This window comes from Euphorbia lathyris, chromosome 2 (assembly GCF_963576675.1).
Source record: "Euphorbia lathyris chromosome 2, ddEupLath1.1, whole genome shotgun sequence".
Taxonomy (NCBI): domain Eukaryota; kingdom Viridiplantae; phylum Streptophyta; class Magnoliopsida; order Malpighiales; family Euphorbiaceae; genus Euphorbia; species Euphorbia lathyris.
Window position 1 is genome coordinate 16,806,961 of NC_088911.1, and position 20,906 is coordinate 16,827,866.

The following is a 20,906-nucleotide window of genomic DNA, read 5'->3' on the forward strand; positions in this document are numbered from 1 at the left end:
TAATTTATATATTTAAACCAGAGTAAAACTACCTATAAAAACACATTAACTGTCTGAGTATGAAATTACACATAGATCTCTATCCGTTATCCCTACTTGCCAAGCAACTTATAAGTAAATTCTCTCCAAATTTAAGTTTTTACTTAACTCGAAATCTTTAACTTAAACGACATGGTTCACTTAACCACTCAATTCAACCTTGGTATTACACGTAATTATTTAATTGTGCACTTTTATTTTAGAGATATCAAATGGTAATTCACGCTTTGCGAGTATATACTTCATTAAATGTAGAGCAAACTAAAGCAAAATGTTATTGAAGATAAAATACAAGACCCAAACCATGTGTTACAAGCAATTTGACCCTCTAAATTTTTAACCCTCATCGTGAACTCAGTTTTGAGGTTTTCCAAGTAAATACCGACAAAAAAAATTAAATTTTGTCAGTAAATTTTTAAAACGAACTTAGTGCAAACTCCTAGAAAGAGCGTAAAACGAGCTAAGACAAACACATGACGCTACCCACAAATATGAAATAGAATCAGAGACCCTCTGAATTTCAAAAGAAATCAACAAATTAAGAAACACAAAATTCAGATGTAAAGACACTATAATACCTCAACTACATAAACAGCGGAAAACACATCATTACATTACTACACTACAAAAACAACCACAAAGCCTTAGTCCCAAAATGATTCGGGGTCGGCGGAGTTGGCTAACATGAACCCTTGTACGAAACCGTGAAAACACATCATTACATTACTACACTACAGGTAAGAAATAAGTTGAGAGTAGATCAATAATTGGCTCTATTATCAGCAACATCACTACCAAAATCAATAATCCTTTATCAATCAAAATCGACCATCTTCGACTTAGCCTAATACCATCTTTGACTTAGCCTAATACGGTCGATTCAAGGGCTTAACATGACTGATAATACCATGAATTACAAAGCCTAATGCGGAAGATAATAGGCAAACAAACTACATATGCCAACAACAATCAGAATTGAGACATTCATGCAGCACAATGAGGATTACGTGGAAATTGGAGAAAATGCAACAATAAATCGATGGACATGAATAGCTAAAAAAACGTTGTTGAGATAATTTACCCTGATGAATCAGTGAAGTACAAGAATTATCTCTATATACAACAAAGTCTCCGAACTGCACCTGGTGTACACAGTCCACATGGGCGGTGATCAAAAAGTTAGGTAGTCAAGCAGATCCGAGACCTGGCAGGACAGTCTGTGTACGATCGATCATCTTCATTTCACAAACTTTGCATGCACTACTTGCCGCCCCCCAAGAATGTCCCTCCCAACAGCTCCGCCTGCCATCGAAGGCAGGGATTGGCGAGAACAAGGTGAAACCTTGACGCCAATCACAGGTGATTTACAAAAACAATAGATTGCCTGCTGAGGGGATAGCTCACTCCAGATAAAATCAAGAATGGAAGCTAATTTCAAATCAGCTATCGTCGTCGATAGTGCCAATATATGTCAGGTCTGTCCGTCTGACCCTTACAGCCCCTTTAAGCCAGAAGGAGGCTCGGAGATTAGTGTGATCACCACTACTGATCGCGGATGTGTTACTCGATGATGGACCTGATCCTGTACTATCTTCTAGGAGTGTCCACGGGTCAATTTCTGTATCATTATCCTGTTGCATTGCCATTGGCAACGGCTTGGACTTCACTGGAATATTCATAGTTCGTCCCAAAGGAACAGGATTTTTCTGTGGTGGGTTTCCAGTATACGACCCAGAAGTTGTTACACTATGCTGAAGTGAAGCAACAGCAGCGACAGGAACAGAAGGTATCTGGCAAGAGAGAGACAACCGTACAGAAGGAAGAAGAATTGGCATTGCAGCTTGGATGCGCCACCGTATTGAGCCAGGTAGCTGCATGCGATCTAGCTCATTCTGCACTCGTAAAAGATCAATTTGTCAAATAGGAGCACATGTATTGCATATATAACACAATCAACAAGAATTATTCATATAAACCATTGAAAACAAATTTCCCGATGAAAAAACCAGATTTATTCCCAATCAGTATTGCTGCTAATAAAACGGAATTGGTAAAGAAATATGAAAAGAAAAGAAAAGAGGAATGCAAATAAACAAATAAAGCATTTCATATCCATTTTAGACTGGTTCAGTAACTTGACGGACCATCCATATCCGACATTATTGAAAGGGCAAGTGTTTGTTTGCTAAAATCATTAGAAGTCTACTCAATTAGAACAGTCAGAACAAACCTGTAAGCTCTCAACCACCTCACGATCAACTCCAGCAGACTCCTTAGAAAATTCATTTAACTTGGAGACAGGCCTTGGCTTCAACCAACTTGGCTGTCCATTACTTAATAATCCATGAAGAACCAATAATAGCCGATCAAACAAACATTCCCCAGACGAGTCTGCAGAAGCAGACTCCACTGCTGACTCTACTTCGATCTTGGATTGAGAGCTCTGCACTGGAGATAGGGATAAATCTGCATCCTCGTGCACAACACGGTTGCCTAGGAGACGGATTATAACAGATGCAAGCATATGCCTCATGTTCCGACCAGATGGCTCCCTGACAAGTGAAGCACATAAAAACATAAGACAAGTGTGTACAACAACAACAACAACAAAGCCTTAGTCCCGAAATGATTCGGGGTCGGCTAACATGAACCATCATATAAAACCGTGAAATCAAGTCGTGTCAGCGACACAAATTCGCTCCCTCCACTCCGTCCTATCCACTACCATATTTTCCTCAATTCTCAGTAAACTCATATCACTCTCGTTCACCCTCCTCCAAGTTTGCTTAGGTCTTCCCCTACCCCTCACCACTACATCCCTTTGCCACTCTTCGGTTCTCCTAACCGGCGCATCAAGCGCTCTACGTCTCACATGGTGAAAATTTATTTTAAAACAATGTCTGCTTTCGTAAATGTGTGTGTGTGAGAGAGGAGAGAGAGAGAGAGTCAAGGAGGCTAGACCCATACTACAGGAATAAGAATATGCCTCCTAACTAACATGGATGGATATGCACCTTTTTCTTCTTAACACCCTTTACTACAGGAATAATTACAATAGTAAAAACGAAGTCTAATCAAGTATTTGCATAATTACCCATCAGTGCAAATAATGGGGAGCATTCTCAGCAATAATTGCAACCGTAGTGACATTGAAGCACGTAAGGCAGCAGGCGATGGCAGAGCAGAATCTGCTGCTACAGTTGCTCGTCTGCTCATTCCCGGACTGCTACCTCTTGTAACTTTTCGACTGTTACCCTTAATTGCAGGACCTTCCAATCCGGAAGAAGCAGATCCCGCCTGCTTGCTTGCACCACGAGCAGCTGCATTTATCTGTTGCTCAATATTATTCAACTGCTTGATCAAATCACTTGCAAATGTATTCCGAGACTCATCGGAACCTTGGTCTATACAGGGAAGAACTAGTTCAACGAGAGCCCTTTCAGTCATGTATTGCTGATTCACCGACTCCAACATTTGGTTAGACCCTTTTCCAATCCGTTTAGCGTCTGCACCATCTTCAGCAACTTCACCTTCTTCAAGGGAGGTGATCTCAACCTTCTTCTTGTCCCCTTTATTTGACACAGGCTCAGAACCTGACCTACACCAGCCCCAAGGCTTTGAAAACTGAACCTTCATGGAAAGATTTTTACTATCTGCAATACTAGTAAGACGTTGCCTAATGGTTTTCCGTCCAAAAAGGACATCATTACCTCCCAAAAACCATTTAGCCTGCAATAACATTGAATCTTCTAGCAACCTCCCAAAAAGATGAACTAGCTCTGAGAAAAGGGGGGCAGCATCAGGTCTGACTAACAACCTCGTTAGGATGATCACAATAAAATTATTCTCATTTTCAGAAGCTGCAGATTTTTCAGGACCTGGGGAGGAAGAGCGGATAGCATCCACTAGGGACATATCATGGGTTTCAAGCTTTTCAACAAGGACTTGTTCATTCAAAAGCAATCGAAGTTCAACCCACTGCCAATGGAATTTCGCTGGCTGCAGAGTATCCAATCCATTGACAAGCCTATCAAGAAGCTTTGTTTCGTTCTCTCCGTGTTGAATTTTGTTTCCACCAAGTCCAGAAATTCTATTGTTGTCATCTTGTGTTGATACAGACAGTGGCATTTTACAATCAATGATAGCGTTTAAAAAAAGCCTGCCTCGAAGAGGAATAAATGCAGCTGATTTAGTGTGCACGTCCAAACCATTTAACATGGAAGCAAACTCTGCATCACAGACATCTGCAACTACAAGATCATAAAAGCCTTGACTGTCTCGCAAACACACATCCCGAAAAGGCAAGTGCTTTATGGCATCATTAATGGCCATTGTCAAAGATTGATACAATTGATTGATGTCTTCACGGTTGGCCAAGTCTTTGCTAAGAATAATTTGTCTCCATATAACAAAAGCAAATATAGAATAGGCAGGTGGAAAGACCAAAGTAAGGGGAAGCATCCGCTGCATCCTGGACAAAGCAACTACAGATGGTTCCCCTAAGAGTTCCACAACTAAACCATCTGATACAGTTCTACAGTTCCCAACAAGCAGCCTGAACCAATGCACATAAACCTCAATTGAGTTATCCGCCTTATGACCCAAAATTGAACGGGTGTTGCCATTTGAATTGGATCTTGTGCTCCTAATAAATTGAATAACATCCAACCCTTCCTTTAATCTGAAGACAGTGACCATTCTCTCTAAGCTTGTAACACCATGAATCACAGCCCCAATGACAAGAGCAGAGATGGCTGCAGCACTTTTTGTTCCCCTTCCAGCTCTCACAGAATTGTTCAAGATTTCATTGGAAATATTCCCACTGGAATCGTCAGGAGACAATTGAAATTGACTTCGGGAGGCCTTTCCATGAGCAAAAGCTGTAGCAAGGGCAGAAGAGGCCTCTGTTGCAAGAGCAATCTCAAAAACTCGACTCTGACGCTCTCCAAAAGCTTCCTTAAGCAGACACAAACAGCTTATATGGATGCGCAAAATCCTCCTGGCAACGCTTAATGAAGCCATAGCAGATGTAGCATTTGAATGATTTGTGGACACTGTAAAATCAGGCATTTTTGCCATAGTTGGTCCAACATTATTTACTATAGCAGAAACCGCAGAAGACACCAAGGAAGGATCACCTTCTTGAGCAGCACCACCTGTCTGTCGAATGCATTCCATTAATCCAATAATTATTTGTTGAGCTATCTGGTGGCCATCATCAGATTTTTCAAGCCCAGGTCCTTTCAGTGTACCTGTTCCAAAGAGCTTTCTCTCTTTTCCAAAGAAATAATGAAAAGCATCCTCAATGTGCCTTTGCACCAGCTCTTTCATGCTCATGCCTGCTCTGGTCATCCGATTACCGCTTATCTTTTGACGGAAAAAGTCATCAAGGTCTTCAATACCAGCAGGAACTCCAAGTGGAAAACCAAACTCCCCATCATGTGAGCGACCAGGTTCAAGTTCCGAGATGAGTCTCTTGTCACATTTTGCACGAAAATTCTTCTCCCATTCAGAGACACTTGGCACATTGCCATATTTCTTCAACAAATACCGGGAATAAGTTAAGGCTGCAGAACCTGAAAGTCTTCCATTCGAGGCGAGTAACACTGCAACACGTTGCAATGCAACGTCCAAGATATCAGGAATAAGGTCTGTTGCAACAAGCACGTTTTCATACCTAAAATGAAATGGAAAAAAAAAATCATTCAAATGAGCAGAATTAATTTCTTCATCAAGTTCCTAAAGATTCCAACAGGCAAGCCAAAAAACAGGAGAACAGTTGAAAGAAAAGAATAGCATTCGTAAGGACAGCTTGCTAGAGAATACAGGCTGATCAACAAGTATGTGATAGAGTGCAACAAAATTCTAAACACAATTTTACTAGTAGTGTTAACAAGTCCCACATATAAACTAAATTTTACCAGTAGCCAAGTAAATACAATCTCCCTCGGGATAAAAATGGAGTCAAGTAAACAAAACATCCTGGCAAGATTTTTTTAATAACATATTTTCAAATTATATAATCAAGATAGCAACATCATAACCAAAAGTAAAGAAATTGTGAAGCAATAAATCCACTACAGAACATGTTAAATTAGTGTCATAATAACAACAAATTAAAAACTCTCCTGCATGATAACAAACAAGCAGTGAACACGGGGAAGTTTTTCCTTTTTCCTAAATAAAAGAGATCCAAAAACCAGAACACTAGTGTTTAGTAAACAAGCTCCAACCCTTCATTGGTTAGCATCATTCACATAAGCAAACTCATGCAACAAACAGTTCTCGTGAAATTTGTTTTTTTTATCAGCACTATGCAGCATATACAGTCTTCTGTAAGCACAGGAGAAATCCAACAATACCATATTTAACAAATTATAAACATCTCTGCTGTAATGAGTCAATAATCAAAATATGTCTAGCACAAACTTATGAACAAAAAAATGATTATTCCAGCAAAGGCAAATGGTATAAACTTCACAATCAGACAATCTGAGAAACTCACCTACGGAGGCATGACAACAAAAATGCCTCTCCAACTTCGCAAAAATGGCTTTCCGCATTCCTCTGTAACATCATCATGTTCCTTCCAGTAAGAATTGTGGAATTGGGACTGCTGACAACCTTTGGCAATAACCAAAGAAGTAACTTTGATGCAGAAACAGTATCATTACAAACATCCATCATATACAATATAGCAGAAAGCTCATCCTCACCAAGCTTCCATCGTATGGAGCTTCTGTCATCGGCAGGAACAAAAGGCCTATTAATCTGGCTGACCTTAGCAGCCCTCTTTTCAGCATCCCCAACAAGCTGCTTAACAGCAGCTACCAACCAAACAATAATAGATCTCTTCTCTAGAAAACGCAGTTGTTTTAACGATTTTGCAATTACAACAATGTCTCCACCACGCAATGTTCTGATCCCATCAGGTGACTTGAGAGTTTCTCCTTCCGTTCCAGTTCTATGGTGAGGGCAGTTAACCTTGTTGTCGCACACATGACTTGTAGAAGCTCCCTGGCTACCCTCAATCCTAGCAGTTGCTAAATGGGCCAGACTTTGAGTTTTACGCACAACCTTTTGCCTACCCTTAGAGACCTGTTTGGATGGCTTCAGTGGTAATTCAACTTTGGGTGAATCTAGTGAAGGTTTGGACCCCTTCCGCATCCACCAGGTGTCCTCGTCATCTGATATTGGCGATTGACCTTGAAGGGAAGAGCTCCTTTCATCACTAACCTTTTGTCTTTTTGCTCTTTTGCAATCCTCGCATCCAGGCGTAACTTCGACTAAATCCACATTGTTAGATATAGATTCAGCAGCCCTCTTAACACTCCCTTGAGATTCATCCAGTCCTGTGTCTGAGGAAGCAGATAAGTTAGGAATCTGCAATAGCAAAGAGATGGAAGCCTTCAGTTCCTCTATATCAGCATTAGTTTTAACTTTTTTGGAAGTCAAATGACTGAATCCTGACCCAGACTGGATTGCTTTTAACTGATCAAAGGAAACTGGGGAAGCACTATCCTTGACAGAGGTTACATTATGCTTTCGCTTCTTCATTGAAATATTTGATTTCACTGAATATTGGTAATGTTCACAAAGGACCCCACGTAGCAGAAGGCGTCGCTCATTAGAGTATATATGCATGGCCTCCATAAGTTCTGAATCTTCTGCAATCTTTGCCTCTTCCAGGATATCTTGAAGGAAGATTCCAGGAAGTTGTTTTAGAATCTGATAATGTCTCTTCCGCCTGTCCAGGTCACCAGCAGGAGCATTTGTATCCATAATTCCACTAATTATCAGCTGTCTTACATATGATTGAGGGTAGAAAATCCCAGACCGAATTAGTTCCCCTATAAAAAGCTGAAGACGTTTCAAACCTTCTCCTTTTTGAACTTCATGTTGATCAATCCAACATACTATGATGTCATGTAAAGGGCCGGGGCTCTCAAATACATCTGATGAACTTGTAGTTTTTGCACTCACATTTCTTGAGTTATCTTGAATATCGTAACTGTTTCCAACATGGCCCCTGCCAGCATAATTATGGTGACTAAGACCTTTGGCAAGACTATTAACTCTAAGGAATCTCTCGCTCCTCCGTCTAGGTTTACTTTGCAAATCTCTTAACTTTAGCTTTAGAAGCCGAGTTGCAATATAAACCTGAGAAAGATCTTTTCTGCCAGTGAACTTCAGATCATGAGGTGCAGCAGTTCGAAAATCCCGATAATCACATGTTGCCCACTCACAAAGGAAAAATACAGAACAAACATATGACAAGTTCACAGTCCCTATCCACTTTAATGACGATCTTAGACTAGGACTGACTTCCTCAATCCAACCTTCATCAACAGCTCCATCACAGAAATTTTCGAAAAGAAAACTATAAGCCTCTCTAATGTCTCCTTGCAAAAGAGCTTTATCCAATGCCTGTACAGCTTTTGCCACACTGTGAACCAGATAACCAGGGCATGCAGCCTTTGCAATGTTATCAGCCCGCTTCTGAATTGATGAAACAACCTGATCAAACGAAAAAGATTGATATTGAGCATCAAGCCCTTTACTTCTGAACACACTAGCAACTCCAGCTAAACTATCTTTTATCTTTCTACTCTCATCAGATGCCTTTGACACAAAAGCCCCATCGTTTACTGCATAAGACACCACGCTTGAAGGTAAAGGAAAGCAATCCAGTGCAACAAATGTATCTGGTACAGCTAATATCAAATACCGAAGCATTTCACTTAGAGCAGCAGTTGTATAGGCCCTTCGAGAATTATCTACCAGATCTGATCCACCTGGAGAAGGTTCGCGAATATAGCGAACAGCTATTCCCACAAGGGAGCGAACATATGTTTGAGATAGAACAGCAGTATCCAGTACACCATATATTATAGGCAATAGCAACTGTAGAATCTCCAGCAAGTCCTTTTCCTAAGAGAGAAAACAAAAAATTCAGAAAAGAACTCCAATTAGGCATTGCCATTCAATTCTGCAAATCTATCCCGTACCTCAAAGAAAAAGGTAGAGAAGGAGTTAGCATAAATACAGTACCTGTAATTGAGCAAGGACCCAATCAATAATGACAGAAGGAAGCAGGAGTCCTTCAGAATGGTGCCAATGTAATAGCCGTACCACATACCACCACTTGAAGTGAAGGGAAGGCTCCTCACCATCTATGAACAGTGGTGCTGAATCACTCCTGCCCTGTGCTGATGCAACATAAAGCATTTTAGCTGACCTATCTCTGTTGTGTGGAATACAATGAGAACTATTTCTGGATAAAAATTCATCAAGGAGTACTTGCAAGTAGTCAACAACATCTTTTGTCCAAAGCTCTGTACGTAATATCTGAGTTTTATCTGCTGTACCCGCAGAAATACTACCAGAACTAGGACGAACCTGCAAAGAAGAACCATAATCTGCTACTAAAATAGTCAACTATAACTTAAGATACACAAGTCGGTAAGGTTATTTAAGCAGCTCTACCTGATTAAGATAGGTTACTTTGATAAACCAAGTTGCTCTTAGCAGCGGAACATTATTCCTGATCAGAACTTCAAAAAGGGATTTCTTCCTGTACCCATGAGGCACATGATCAACTAAAGATCGCAGTCTCTTATGTGGTTGTGATAAACCCTGTACACAAGACGACAAAAGGCAAAACAAATTAAGAGACAAAAGGCAAAAGAATGAGGAAGCAGCACTTTGTTGATTGTTCATTTATGATATCTCTTGCAATACACTTTTTATCAGCTTAAATTTAAACAGCCATATAATAGAGTGGTGTCCCCCATGGTGATCCGTTTGACATTTTTCCCGATAAGTTGCTCTCCAAGTTTTTCTCAATTCTCAACAGTCCACCCCCAAGACTCCACAAATCCATTCATGATATCTCTTCCAGAACATTCTCAACATGAAAACAACTCCGTGAAATCAGTTGAATTCCTGTCTAACTACACAGCAATTAGGTGTCCAGCCTATACTAGATTTCTTGTTACTCCATCCTAGGCTTTTTCGCTGAAGCTTCGTGTTTGTAATCAATATATTGAACACAAAACAGGACACTGCAGAAATACTTTTCATGATTCTAATCATTATAATTGAACATGAAACAGGAACTGCAAAAATACTAAGAAATTGTCATGCATAGAAAATGTGTATATTATTGGTTTGCGCTACTAAAATTTCAAGCCATACTGGAGGACATATTCCAAAATGAAAGCAGAGGAGAAAAGAGCGAAACACTTGCATCTCCCATGAACAAGTTCTTTATCACTGCTTAACCATAAGCAGATAGGAAGACAAAAGAACATATAGTCCCTGTAAAGAACTACACCAAACTATTTGTTGCTATTCATAATCCAACCAGATAGTTGGCTGGATATTATCCAAAGTAATTTGAATAGACTTAACAATTGAAAGCGTAACAACTTCTAGATATCTAATTTTTGAACTTCAGACGGAATCAAATCTCTAACACTTGCCATGATCTGACATAAATGAACATAAGTAACAATATGTAGGCTTGAACCAAATAAGTCCCCTTAGCAATACAGACTGTAGAGATTCACTTGTGCCCTCTCCAATTAGTTATCAAATCCGATCTTACTCAGACTCAATCCAGCATTCTTAATCCTAGAACAGACACATACACCCACAGATCAAGACATACATACAAGTAGGTAAAGATACTATCAATTTATCATGACTTGATTATCATCTCAAGGGGGAAAAAACAAAAGAAGAATGTTATTGTGAAATTCATAATGGAAACACAAATTGCCCATTTAATGCCATAATGGAAACACAAATTGCCCATTTAATGCCATGTGAAAGGATATACACCTCAATCCATTTCTTCTTGAAGTCTTCACCACAAGGCCTTTGCTCTGGGTAGACGCCAGGTTTAGTTAATAATGATCCAGAAAGAGGAACACCATAGACTTGACCAGCCTGTCATTGAGAAGAATGGTGTAAGGTCAGATTCATTAATCAGATTTCAAAAGCTAAAAGAATGAACGGAAAAAAGAAAAAGAACTCAGAAAATATATGGGATTATAATGAATGTGCAGAATAAGACTAGCATGGGAGAACTGGAAAAAATTGCATGAAAATTGTCTATAACTTCTAGTGTAGATCCATTACCTTGCGCTTTTGAGCACGAGACTCATTTATGGCCCTCAGGTATTTTCTGAGCGCCTGCAAAAAGAAACAAAAGACCAACTACCATTAGGTGCCAATCCTTTAGAGATGATTTTTCTTTCTTTACTTGACATCTACAAATAAGGATACAAATGCAGCTTTAAAATAAAGAATATTTACCTCTCTGCACTTTACGGTAATAGGTTTCGAAAAGGCTTGAACCTGAGTCAACGAGATCTCTCTAGGTTCCTGACAACTCAGCAAGACAACCAGCATAAGAAAATGATAAATTGATGGCAAAGACTAACGTGTTTGAAGAAAATAACAGTACTGTTATAACAAGGACTTCATTGCAATCACTGAATTCTCAAAATATGCATTATTTAAGAAATAAATACAAGAGAGTTTGGCAAAATGTACAAGAGAGTTTGGCAAAATGAAAGTGTATCTTGCAAGTTTGAGGTTAATATATAAAATGCACACACACTTGAAAAACAATCCTCAAGACAAAAATGATTAATATAACATAGAAACAATATAAGGACCTCTCAGAATTTTATATTACAAAAATATTTTTAAAGTTCTATCTGCTATGAGATTTTTGAGTGCTTCTCTGCACTTCCACTAAATTAATAATTTTACTAAAAAAAATCTAGAATAATTTTAAGTTGTCTTTATAATTAACAATAGTCTATAATATGAAGCACCGATACTTCTAAGAGGTTGAATTATAGTCTTTAGAAATAGTGTGAAGTATTAAATGTTTCTTTTTGATGAATTAATGACTTGTTAGTTTATGAATGTTATTTATGGTTCTATGATGAATGTGATTTCTGGTTTTATATATATATATATCTCAGAATTTTATATTACAAAAATATTTTTAAAGTTCTATCTGCTATGAGATTTTTGAGTGCTTCTCTGCACTTCCACTAAATTAATAATTTTACTAAATAAAATCTAGAATAATTTTAAGTTGTCTTTATAATTAACAATAGGCTATAATATGAAGCACCGATACTTCTAAGAGGTTGAATTATAGTCTTTAGAAATAGTATGAAGTATTAAATGTTTCTTTTTGATGAATTAATGACTTGTTAGTTTATGAATGTTATTTATGGTTCTATGATGAATGTGATTTCTGGTTTTATATATATATATATAATTCGGCGTATCCCCGCCGCACCCGTATCTCATATTTTTTAAAAATGCCGTTTACCGCACCTGTACGGGTACCCGGGCCCGTATGCGTACACTTAAGGTGCTTCATAGACTATAAATAGGCATAAGTTTCATCACTTGTGAGTATTTTATTGCTCATGAGTTATGACAATTTCTAAAATATGATATATTATATGAATCATATTCTCATTTACTTTAAATTCAGAAAACACTAATTTACACTCCAATAAATGTTTTATTCAGTAAACTCTTCGTAATAATTAATATACGGATTTCTATAAATTAATTAGATATTGAACATTAATAAGTGTATCAACATGTTGTAACACCTTGTTTGGTTATTCAAAATTTTACGAATCAAACTTTATGCATAGTATCATGCATGTGAATCTTATTGTTAGAGTTGAATTTAATTAATAATGAAATATTTTCATAAGATGCGTGCATGCAAGCATTTGTCTGTTATTATATTTAATTACAATATATTATGGGAGCCTTATGAAAAATGAAAAAGTTGGTAAATGAATTTTTGGAATACTTTTTATTGGTACAAATACAAAAGCCCCAGGATAAAACTATTTCACTAGCAATGCAACTTTATTATGTTTAACGGTCCGGCTAACCATAGTTTTAAAAGGCGAAAGGCGAGTCAAGGCGACAGGGGCAAAATATCGCCTTGAGGCGAGGCGAGAGGCGAGGCGATGGCCTTTCGCACGTGAGGCGATAAAAAATTAGAAAATCAAATAAAATAAAATTAACTCAAAAAAAACTAGTAGTACTTAAGGATAGTTTAATTTCTAAACTTGTAAATCAAAATAACTTAAAGTCTAATAATAAAGTGCTAATTCTTAAATCAAAATAGCAAAATATCAAGCATCTTCATCCCCCAAATCCAACTCCTCATCAAGATCTATATCCCCATCAAGATCTTTCACTTCATCATCCTTATATTCTTCTTCTTCTTCATCTTCAACTTGATACTCATCATTATCCTCATCATGTACCTCATCTCTAACAACTCGAGGAGGATTGGCTTTTTAAACTATGCAAGTTTCTATTTGTTTTATAAAAACATGATAGCTTGATAAGGGTTGAACATAACACAATGACAGATTTAAAACTATTATAATTTGACTTAGAAGGTTACTACCAATCAACACCGCCACCATTTTAGGTAAAAGGCACAATTGGGAGTGGAAAAAATCCAAATCTTTCTTTAGATATTTTAAGCATATATTAGAATATGCAGGGAGAACTTCCTTTCCTACATCAGCAATAAATATGAGAAATTAAAGAGACAAAAACCCTAGAAGAACCAACTTGAATTTACCAACAAAAATCTCACAAATCAAGGTAAAACAAAAAGAAAAAGACTCTAACAAGAAGTATAAGAAAGGATCCTAGTATGAACCAAGGAAATGAAAAGGACGGTAAAAGGTAACCGGTAAAAACAAAATCAAACATTGCCAGAAGCAATTAGAAACAAGGGAAAAGAAAACATGAGAAGAAGAAACCAACCAACGGGAATGCCATTGCACAGACCACGTCTCCATAAAGAAGTCAATTAACAACAATTTCACCCTTTGCAACTAAATTTTTCTTGGATGGAAACCAAAATGTATCAATTATTACTGCTTAGATTGAGCTACTGAAGAACTACATACTCATAAACTGACAATTTAGAGCTTTTTTTTTAAAAAAAATGCTGACTTATCGCCTCACCTGCAAGAGGCGATCGCCTCTCGCCTCAGACCGCCTCTCGCCTGAGAGGGTGAGGCGATCGCCTCTTGCAGGTCAACCGACTTCCATTTTGGAAGGCGGTGAGGTGATCGCCTCGCCTCTCGCCCGAGGCGACCAAGGCGATCGCCTTTTTAAACTATGCGGCTAACCTATGCCATAAGGCATAGGTTAAGGTATAATTAATACCTCTTAATATTTAGTTTTTCTAGATAATCATATACTATTAATAAAGGCATAAAGTATAATTAAGTCCCTGAATTTTACTTGTTTTAAGGATCAAGTCCCTAATCAATTATTTTTCCATATTGAGCCCTTGATTATTGATCTTGTTATGGATTTGACTCTTATTTAAATTTTCCGTCAAGTTTAGAAATTGAAAAGATCGACAAAAAAGTTAAATAATGGTCCAATCCATAATAGAATAAATGATTAAGGGCTCAATGTGGAAAAATAAATGATCAGGAGCTTAATCCTCAAAATAGCCAAAGTTCAGGGGCTTAATTATGCTTTTTGCCATTAATAAAACATAATTAATATTTTCACATAAAAATAATAAGCACTATACTCATTTGGTAATTTTGCAGAAAATTATATTATCTCAAAAGTAATTTTACCCTAAATTAGGATGGAGGGGGAAGAGGGTGTAAATGAAAGAAATAGAAAACAGAGTGACTGTTATGAGAAAAAAAAAAAGGTCTTGAAAAACGCATTTGCATTAATTATTATTTTTAAAGCAATAAACCTGTGCCATAAGGCACAGGTTAGATTTGCCGTATGTTTAAATGGCTTCGATTATTATGGATAATCTATGTTTAGAAATAAAATAAATAAATAAACTCTAATTACTATTGCTATTGAAAAGAAATAAGCATGTTTTTGTGCATGTGTATTAAATAACATGACAGCAAAGTGTAATTAGGAGGAAAAATTTCAACAAATATCTATCACATAAACTAAACGGCAACATTGTTTTTGATAAAGAATCCGAACATGGGCCTGGTGATGTAATACTTGAGACTCAAATTGGGCCAAAGCCTTGAAAGGTTTACACTAGGCGAAAGAAACCTGACCCATAATGTTTGCTGTGTTGTCACCACTAGGAGCTGGTATATATTGCAGGGTACTTAGTAAAGGCAGTTGGAGAGATAATTGACAATTTTGGCAGAGGCTCTGCTCTTGTTAGGGTAGAGAGGGAATGCTTGATTCCTGAGGGGACTCGGGGCTTGAAGCACCCATACACCACTAAGAGCATCGCCGAAATATTTGTCCAGGAGGTAATTTGTTTACATGGCTTTCCTAAGTCTATCATCAGTGACAGAGACTCCATTTTTGTTAGCAAGTTCTGGCAAGAGTTATTTAAGCTTCAGGGAACTCGACTTCAACTCAGCTCCGCCTATCATCCTGAAACCCATGTCAGACTGAGGTCATCAACCGCTGCCTAGAGTCTTACCTCAGGTGCTTTGCTGCAGACATCCAAAATTATGGGCTCACTGGTTAGCTTGGGCAGAATTCTGGTATAATTCAACATTCCATGTCTCCACGGGCACTACCCCATTTGAGGGGGTCTATGGTTGAAAGCCTCCAAACGTCTCACAATTCATTCCCGGGGAAGTTCAAATTGAGGCTGTGTGCAGGGAGCTGTTGGATAGAGATGAGGCCCAACGACAATTGAAACAACATTTATGGCGGTCACAACAACACATGAAATTATAAGCTGATAAGAAACTGTTTGGCTCTTTCGTGGGAAATTGCGGGCGTGCTAGATAATTATAGTATTATCAAACTATGAAATGAAATTGAGTGCGCTTTCTAACTTCTATGTAACAAAAGATTGTAAGGAATAAAGAGACCGAAAATTCCTAAAAGATTCGATTATCAAAACGATACCGACCTTACAGAAATGATTGAACAACAAATAGGGCGGCCCGGTCGCACTACGCGTCCCCGCTGAGCGAGGGTCCGGGGAGGGGTCCCACCACAAGGGTGTACTGGCTGCCCCTGCCAATTTATTTGGCAAGAGGCCGCTCCTAAGACTCGAAGGAACAACAAATAAAATAAAAAAAATGCACTGGGAAATGAATGAACTTTGGATCTGAAAATTAAATCTAAGGGAACAATTGAGAATTGTAAAAGACGCTGAAGTCTAAGGATAATTGGCTAGAGTTTTGCTTGGGTTTGTTGAGTTGTTGAGTTGGGTTGTTCTCATCGTGATTCCTTCTTTTTATAGATGTTGGAGGTAACTTCCTGCTTGCTTCCACTAATCCACGTTCTCCACCATATTGAGTAACCTCCACTTTGACTTCCACGATGGATTGATATGTACACTTTCTGATTTTTCTGCTTTTTAATTGGCTCACAAAAACACGTTAAAATATTAACGGGCCCTTGGTTCCCTTATGTTTACTTTAAGTCCCCCCCAGATGTCCACTATAGGAAGTTGGTTTCCCACGAGGTACACTATGGTTTCCTATGAGGTACACTATGGTTTTCCATGAGGTACACTATGGTTTCCCACGAGGTACACTATGGTTTTCCATGAGGTACACTATGGTTTCCCCTAACATACACTATATAGGAAGTTGGTTTTCCCTGAGGTATACTATATAGGAAGTTGGTACACTATTTTAGATGTTTCCCCTGAGGGAAACTGAGGTTCACTCTAGGAAATCCTAAGTGAACGATGTACTAGGAAAATATGAAATGTTTCCCGAAATGAAAAGTTTCCTAAACAGGTCTTTTAAGAAAAAGTTTCCTAAAATGTTCTTTTAAGAAAAAGTTTCCTAAAAAGAAAAGTTTATCCCATGAAAAGAGTAAATCAGTGTATGCAATAAAAAAAAAAAAAAAAACTTTATTTTTGGTGCAAACAGAAACGCATAGAAGTGATTTTTGAGGTAGGGGACTGGGTGTTTCTCAAGCTTCGACCCCATAGGCAACACTCTGTTATCCGACGAACCTGCCCAAAGTTATCAGCACGATTCTACCGCCCCTATCCAATCCTGGCAAAGCTTGGTCCTGTTGCTTATCGTCTCCAGTTACCTGCTACATCCAAGATCCACCCGGTTTTTCATGCATCTTTGCTCAAGAAGGCTGCTGGCAATCGTGTGATTTCCATTAAGCTCCCAAGCGAGCTTGCAATAGACCAAGCAGCTCAAGTTATGCCAGAACGAGTCCTTGCTACTCGTGTGATCCAGAAGCATGGAGATTCTGCTTCTCAATGGTTGATTAAGTGGCAGGGAAAAGATGCAGCTGAAGCTTCTTGGGAAGATGAATTCACCATCAGGAGCGAATTTCCCCAATGCAATCTTGAGGACAAGATTATTTCAAGAGGAGGTGGTAATGATAAAGAATATGAACATGGGCCTGGTGATGTAATACTTGAGACTCAAATTGGGCCAAAGCCTTGGAAGGTTTACACTAGGCGAAAGAAACCTAACCCATAATGTTTGCTGTGTTGTCACCACTAGGAGCTGGTATATATTGCAGGGTACTGAGTAAAGGCAGTTGGAGAGATAATTGACAATTTTGTCTGTTTTGGCATAGGCTCTGCTCTTGTTAGGGTAGAGAGGGAATGCTTGATTCCTGAGGGGACTAGGGGGTATTCTCTGTCCATTTTTCTTTCTTGTTTGCTCGAAAGGTTCACCATTAATAAAGCTCATACTCTTTTCTCATATTTTGTGTTATTACTGTTTCATTCCTTTGCTACTGTACTATTTCCTATTAGTTTTCCTCTTAAGCAGTTGCAAATTTCAACTCTAAACTAATTATGGCAAGGAACAATAGCACCATTCAATAAATGGCAGAGTCCATAGGTAAATAAGATAGAGGTGACCAACCAACTACATAAGTGCAGCATGACATCCATATCCACAAATGTCAAAAGATGATTGAGGAACTTTAATGGCAACAAATTTTTTAAAACGGATACCTCAAGACCTTCAACTGTTTCCTTGTATCCAGACTGCACATATTCTCTGCTGAGAGTCTCTTCCGGGCAATTTGGAGTTTGTGGATGAAAATCAGGAGGTCCAAGCCTGAAAATAATTTTTTTTTTTTTTAAGGTCCATAACATTTATAAGAACCATATCCAACAAATATATGAAACAGAAAACATATAAAAATATCATTAAATGGTGTTTCATGATATGACTCCTATCTCGTATCGTTAATAGAGCAAAAATCAAAGTTAACAAAAGAATAAAAAGGATAAAGAAATCATCCTCATGCTAATTTTTTACCGAGAATTCAAAGGCTCTTTATCACACTTTAATTTGTAAGGAGCCAATGGAGGTGGCCGCCTGCACCGCACAGAAAAATTCAATCAGCGTATATACAACTAATAGCAGTCTAGAATGTTGGTGTCATAACCTTTTAAAGAAACTACAATGACAAGCCTCCGGGAAAAGAAAAAAAAAAACAGAATCTTGGTATTCTAAATCAGACCAGAGAGAATTAGAATAGGAACTCCATCCAATTCCACACCTTACATGAGTATTAGAGATATAGAGCCTGCTATCTTCTTCTTTGTTAGACAAGTAAAAATGCAAGCTCATGGGTGTTTTGAACACTAAATATTGATATCCAAACATGGAAGACGAGAATATATAAGCAGCCATAGTATTGACAAACTTACATAAAATATGCAAAATCATGTATGCATTCGCATTCAATTAACACTGATTATAATACAACATAAAGATACTCAACTAAATTGGTTTATAATGAGTGAACCAGCTCAGACATAAAAATATCTTCACATAACAAGGCACAGTTTGGTCATTAAAGGGCTCTAATATGGAAAACTAATAGCTGAATTGGAATCAGACAGGAAAGCTGCAAAACAAGGTCTCGTGTTACAGCACAAGTGGCAACAGGATATCCAATTTACCTACTAATAGAGAAGTTAGCTGGCAATGAAGATGAATCAGCCCGGATAGAATCCCTGACTGATGTCCCACCAATTGTGTTATTATTAACTGCACCACTGCAGTTAGCTGGATGATATCTTTGCATTTCTCCAAAATATCAACGGCATACTGCTCCCAGCATCAAACCACTACGAGGGCAATACAACCTTAAACTGCATTTGGGAAATATGCGCCTGAAGCTATAGCCAAATTTAACAAATAAAGAACAAAACAAAACAGATCTATTAATATGCAGAGGTGGAAAGGATACGGTAGCACAAACAACTACAACGATACTCAATAAGATATGTTAAAAATCAAGAACATTTTATTTTTCCATATATTGACATTACTTCTCATGGATCTATCCATCTTTGAGATGGAAGTTCAAGGTCTTTCGGAATAAAAAAACTAATACTTGGAAATCTACATTACTCATTCTTAAATATGAAAAACGATCTTGTGTGTCACGTATAAATTAAAGTGATCTTGCGTGATGTAACAAGTTTCAGCCTGCTCAAACATACATCCCTTGAAAGCGCTTTAACTTGATGTAACACCAATAAATTTCATATAACAGCAAAAAAAAAATTCCTACTTGCACAAGAGTTTGGTCATTGAAAGCGCTTTAACTTGGCACCTATATTATTCTGTTAGATTTTTAATTCACAGTTAAAAAAAATGTGATAAGTTTAATGCAACAAATTGTTAATATCATGCTGAGAATGCTCTAACTTGTTCCACACCTATACTATTTTGTAAGACTTGTATTTCGTATATCTATAAGGAAGGAAAAATAGAAAAAGGATTAGTGTAAAGCAACTAATTGTTAATCTAACCCAGGAAGAGTATTGCGGACGTTCCAATTATCAATGCAGCAAATAAAAAGTTCAAATTTCAATCTGGAATGTAAAGTATCCAGTAATTTAGAGTTGTTGTAATTCAAATTTCAATCAAACTTCGAAAACAAAAGCTTACTAGCAAATTGGAAGGTACACTAAAGACACTATTATGATCTTAAAAAATGAGCTTTAAGATCTTCAGCTTATATTTTAAATTTCCATTCCAGAACTTGCAACACTGACAATAAAACTTTTATAAACACATAACTAACTGAAAAAAACAAATGCAGATAGCATAAAATCCATACTGAATCACGCTAACACCCAATTCAAACAATACCAGCCTGGGGCATCTGATATCAAACTCCATAAACATTTCCACCCCAACTTTCCAAATCCAAAAGAAAAAAGCTCCAGAATTTATCACAAATTAAAACTAGGGTTTAGGCCCAAGCTCGAATCTAGCTCAAACACAATAAACAAGCAAAAAACAAACGTCAAAATTGAGTTCTAAGCAGGAAAATAAGCTAGGGTTTGATGGCAAATTCGTAAAATTAGACAAGAACCCAAGCCGATAACGGAAAAAATAATTATAAGATTGAAACACATAGATGAAAAATAACAAGGAGAACAAGCTCGTAGCCATACCTGGAACGAATTTTATGATTCGTACACAAGGGGGAAAAAATAGGCAGATAAAAATCTGCGTAGACAGAGAAAAAAAAAAGGAAGGATCTTTGTTGTTCTAGAGAGAGAAAGTGGAAAGGGGAAGAGTCTCGGGCATTGAGGGCTTTGACTCTTTAAGCTTGCCTTGATTATGATGATGACGAAGATGATGATGATGGCTTCCTGTAAATGTTACTTCCTGTGTTAGAATTAAAAAGAGGAAAAAGGTGGGGGAACCGATCTAATTAATCTTTAACTAATTACTAATTAAAATGATAACATAAATTTCTAATATTTTCTTCCATTTTTAACCTACTTATATCTCTATCTATTGACAAGCAAAAATTGATGACATCTTAGGGCACAAAATGATAAAATTTGATTGCATTGT

General features: G+C 37.6%; 1 protein-coding gene across 4 annotated transcripts; it reads right to left on the reverse strand.

Annotated features, from left to right (window-relative positions):
• Positions 1-1,063: 1,063 nt before the first annotated feature.
• LOC136216957 (mediator of RNA polymerase II transcription subunit 12) lies at positions 1,064-20,698 on the reverse strand. 4 transcript variants are annotated; one of them, XM_066003505.1, is made up of 14 exons: positions 20,498-20,698; positions 18,989-19,207; positions 18,339-18,398; positions 18,029-18,134; positions 11,362-11,430; positions 11,185-11,238; positions 10,885-10,992; positions 9,526-9,675; positions 9,340-9,438; positions 9,091-9,243; positions 6,545-8,970; positions 3,134-5,716; positions 2,270-2,591; positions 1,064-1,931 (listed from the first exon to the last, which is right to left on the reverse strand). In XM_066003505.1, exons 2-14 carry the CDS (start codon positions 19,111-19,113, stop codon positions 1,479-1,481), a joined length of 6,708 nt encoding a protein of 2,235 aa, XP_065859577.1. In that variant the 5' UTR covers positions 19,114-19,207; positions 20,498-20,698; the 3' UTR covers positions 1,064-1,478. The 4 variants fall into 4 exon arrangements, with proteins under 4 accessions (XP_065859577.1, XP_065859576.1, XP_065859575.1 ...); XM_066003504.1 differs by having other exon boundaries at positions 9,091-9,438; positions 18,989-19,180; XM_066003503.1 differs by having other exon boundaries at positions 9,091-9,438; positions 18,989-19,201.
• Between the last annotated feature and the right edge of the window lie 208 nt (positions 20,699-20,906).

Excerpts from the sequence above, each read along its gene's own strand:
- LOC136216957 (XM_066003504.1), bottom strand. The coding sequence starts at position 19,113 with ATGCAAAGATATCATCCAGCTAACTGCAGTGGTGCAGTTAATAATAAC. Across the intron at positions 11,239-11,361 it reads TTACCGTAAAGTGCAGAGAG|GCGCTCAGAAAATACCTGAG; the intron begins GTAAATATTCTT and ends TTCTTTTTGCAG. Across the intron at positions 9,676-10,884 it reads TCAAGAAGAAATGGATTGAG|GGTTTATCACAACCACATAA; the intron begins GTGTATATCCTT and ends TCTTGTGTACAG.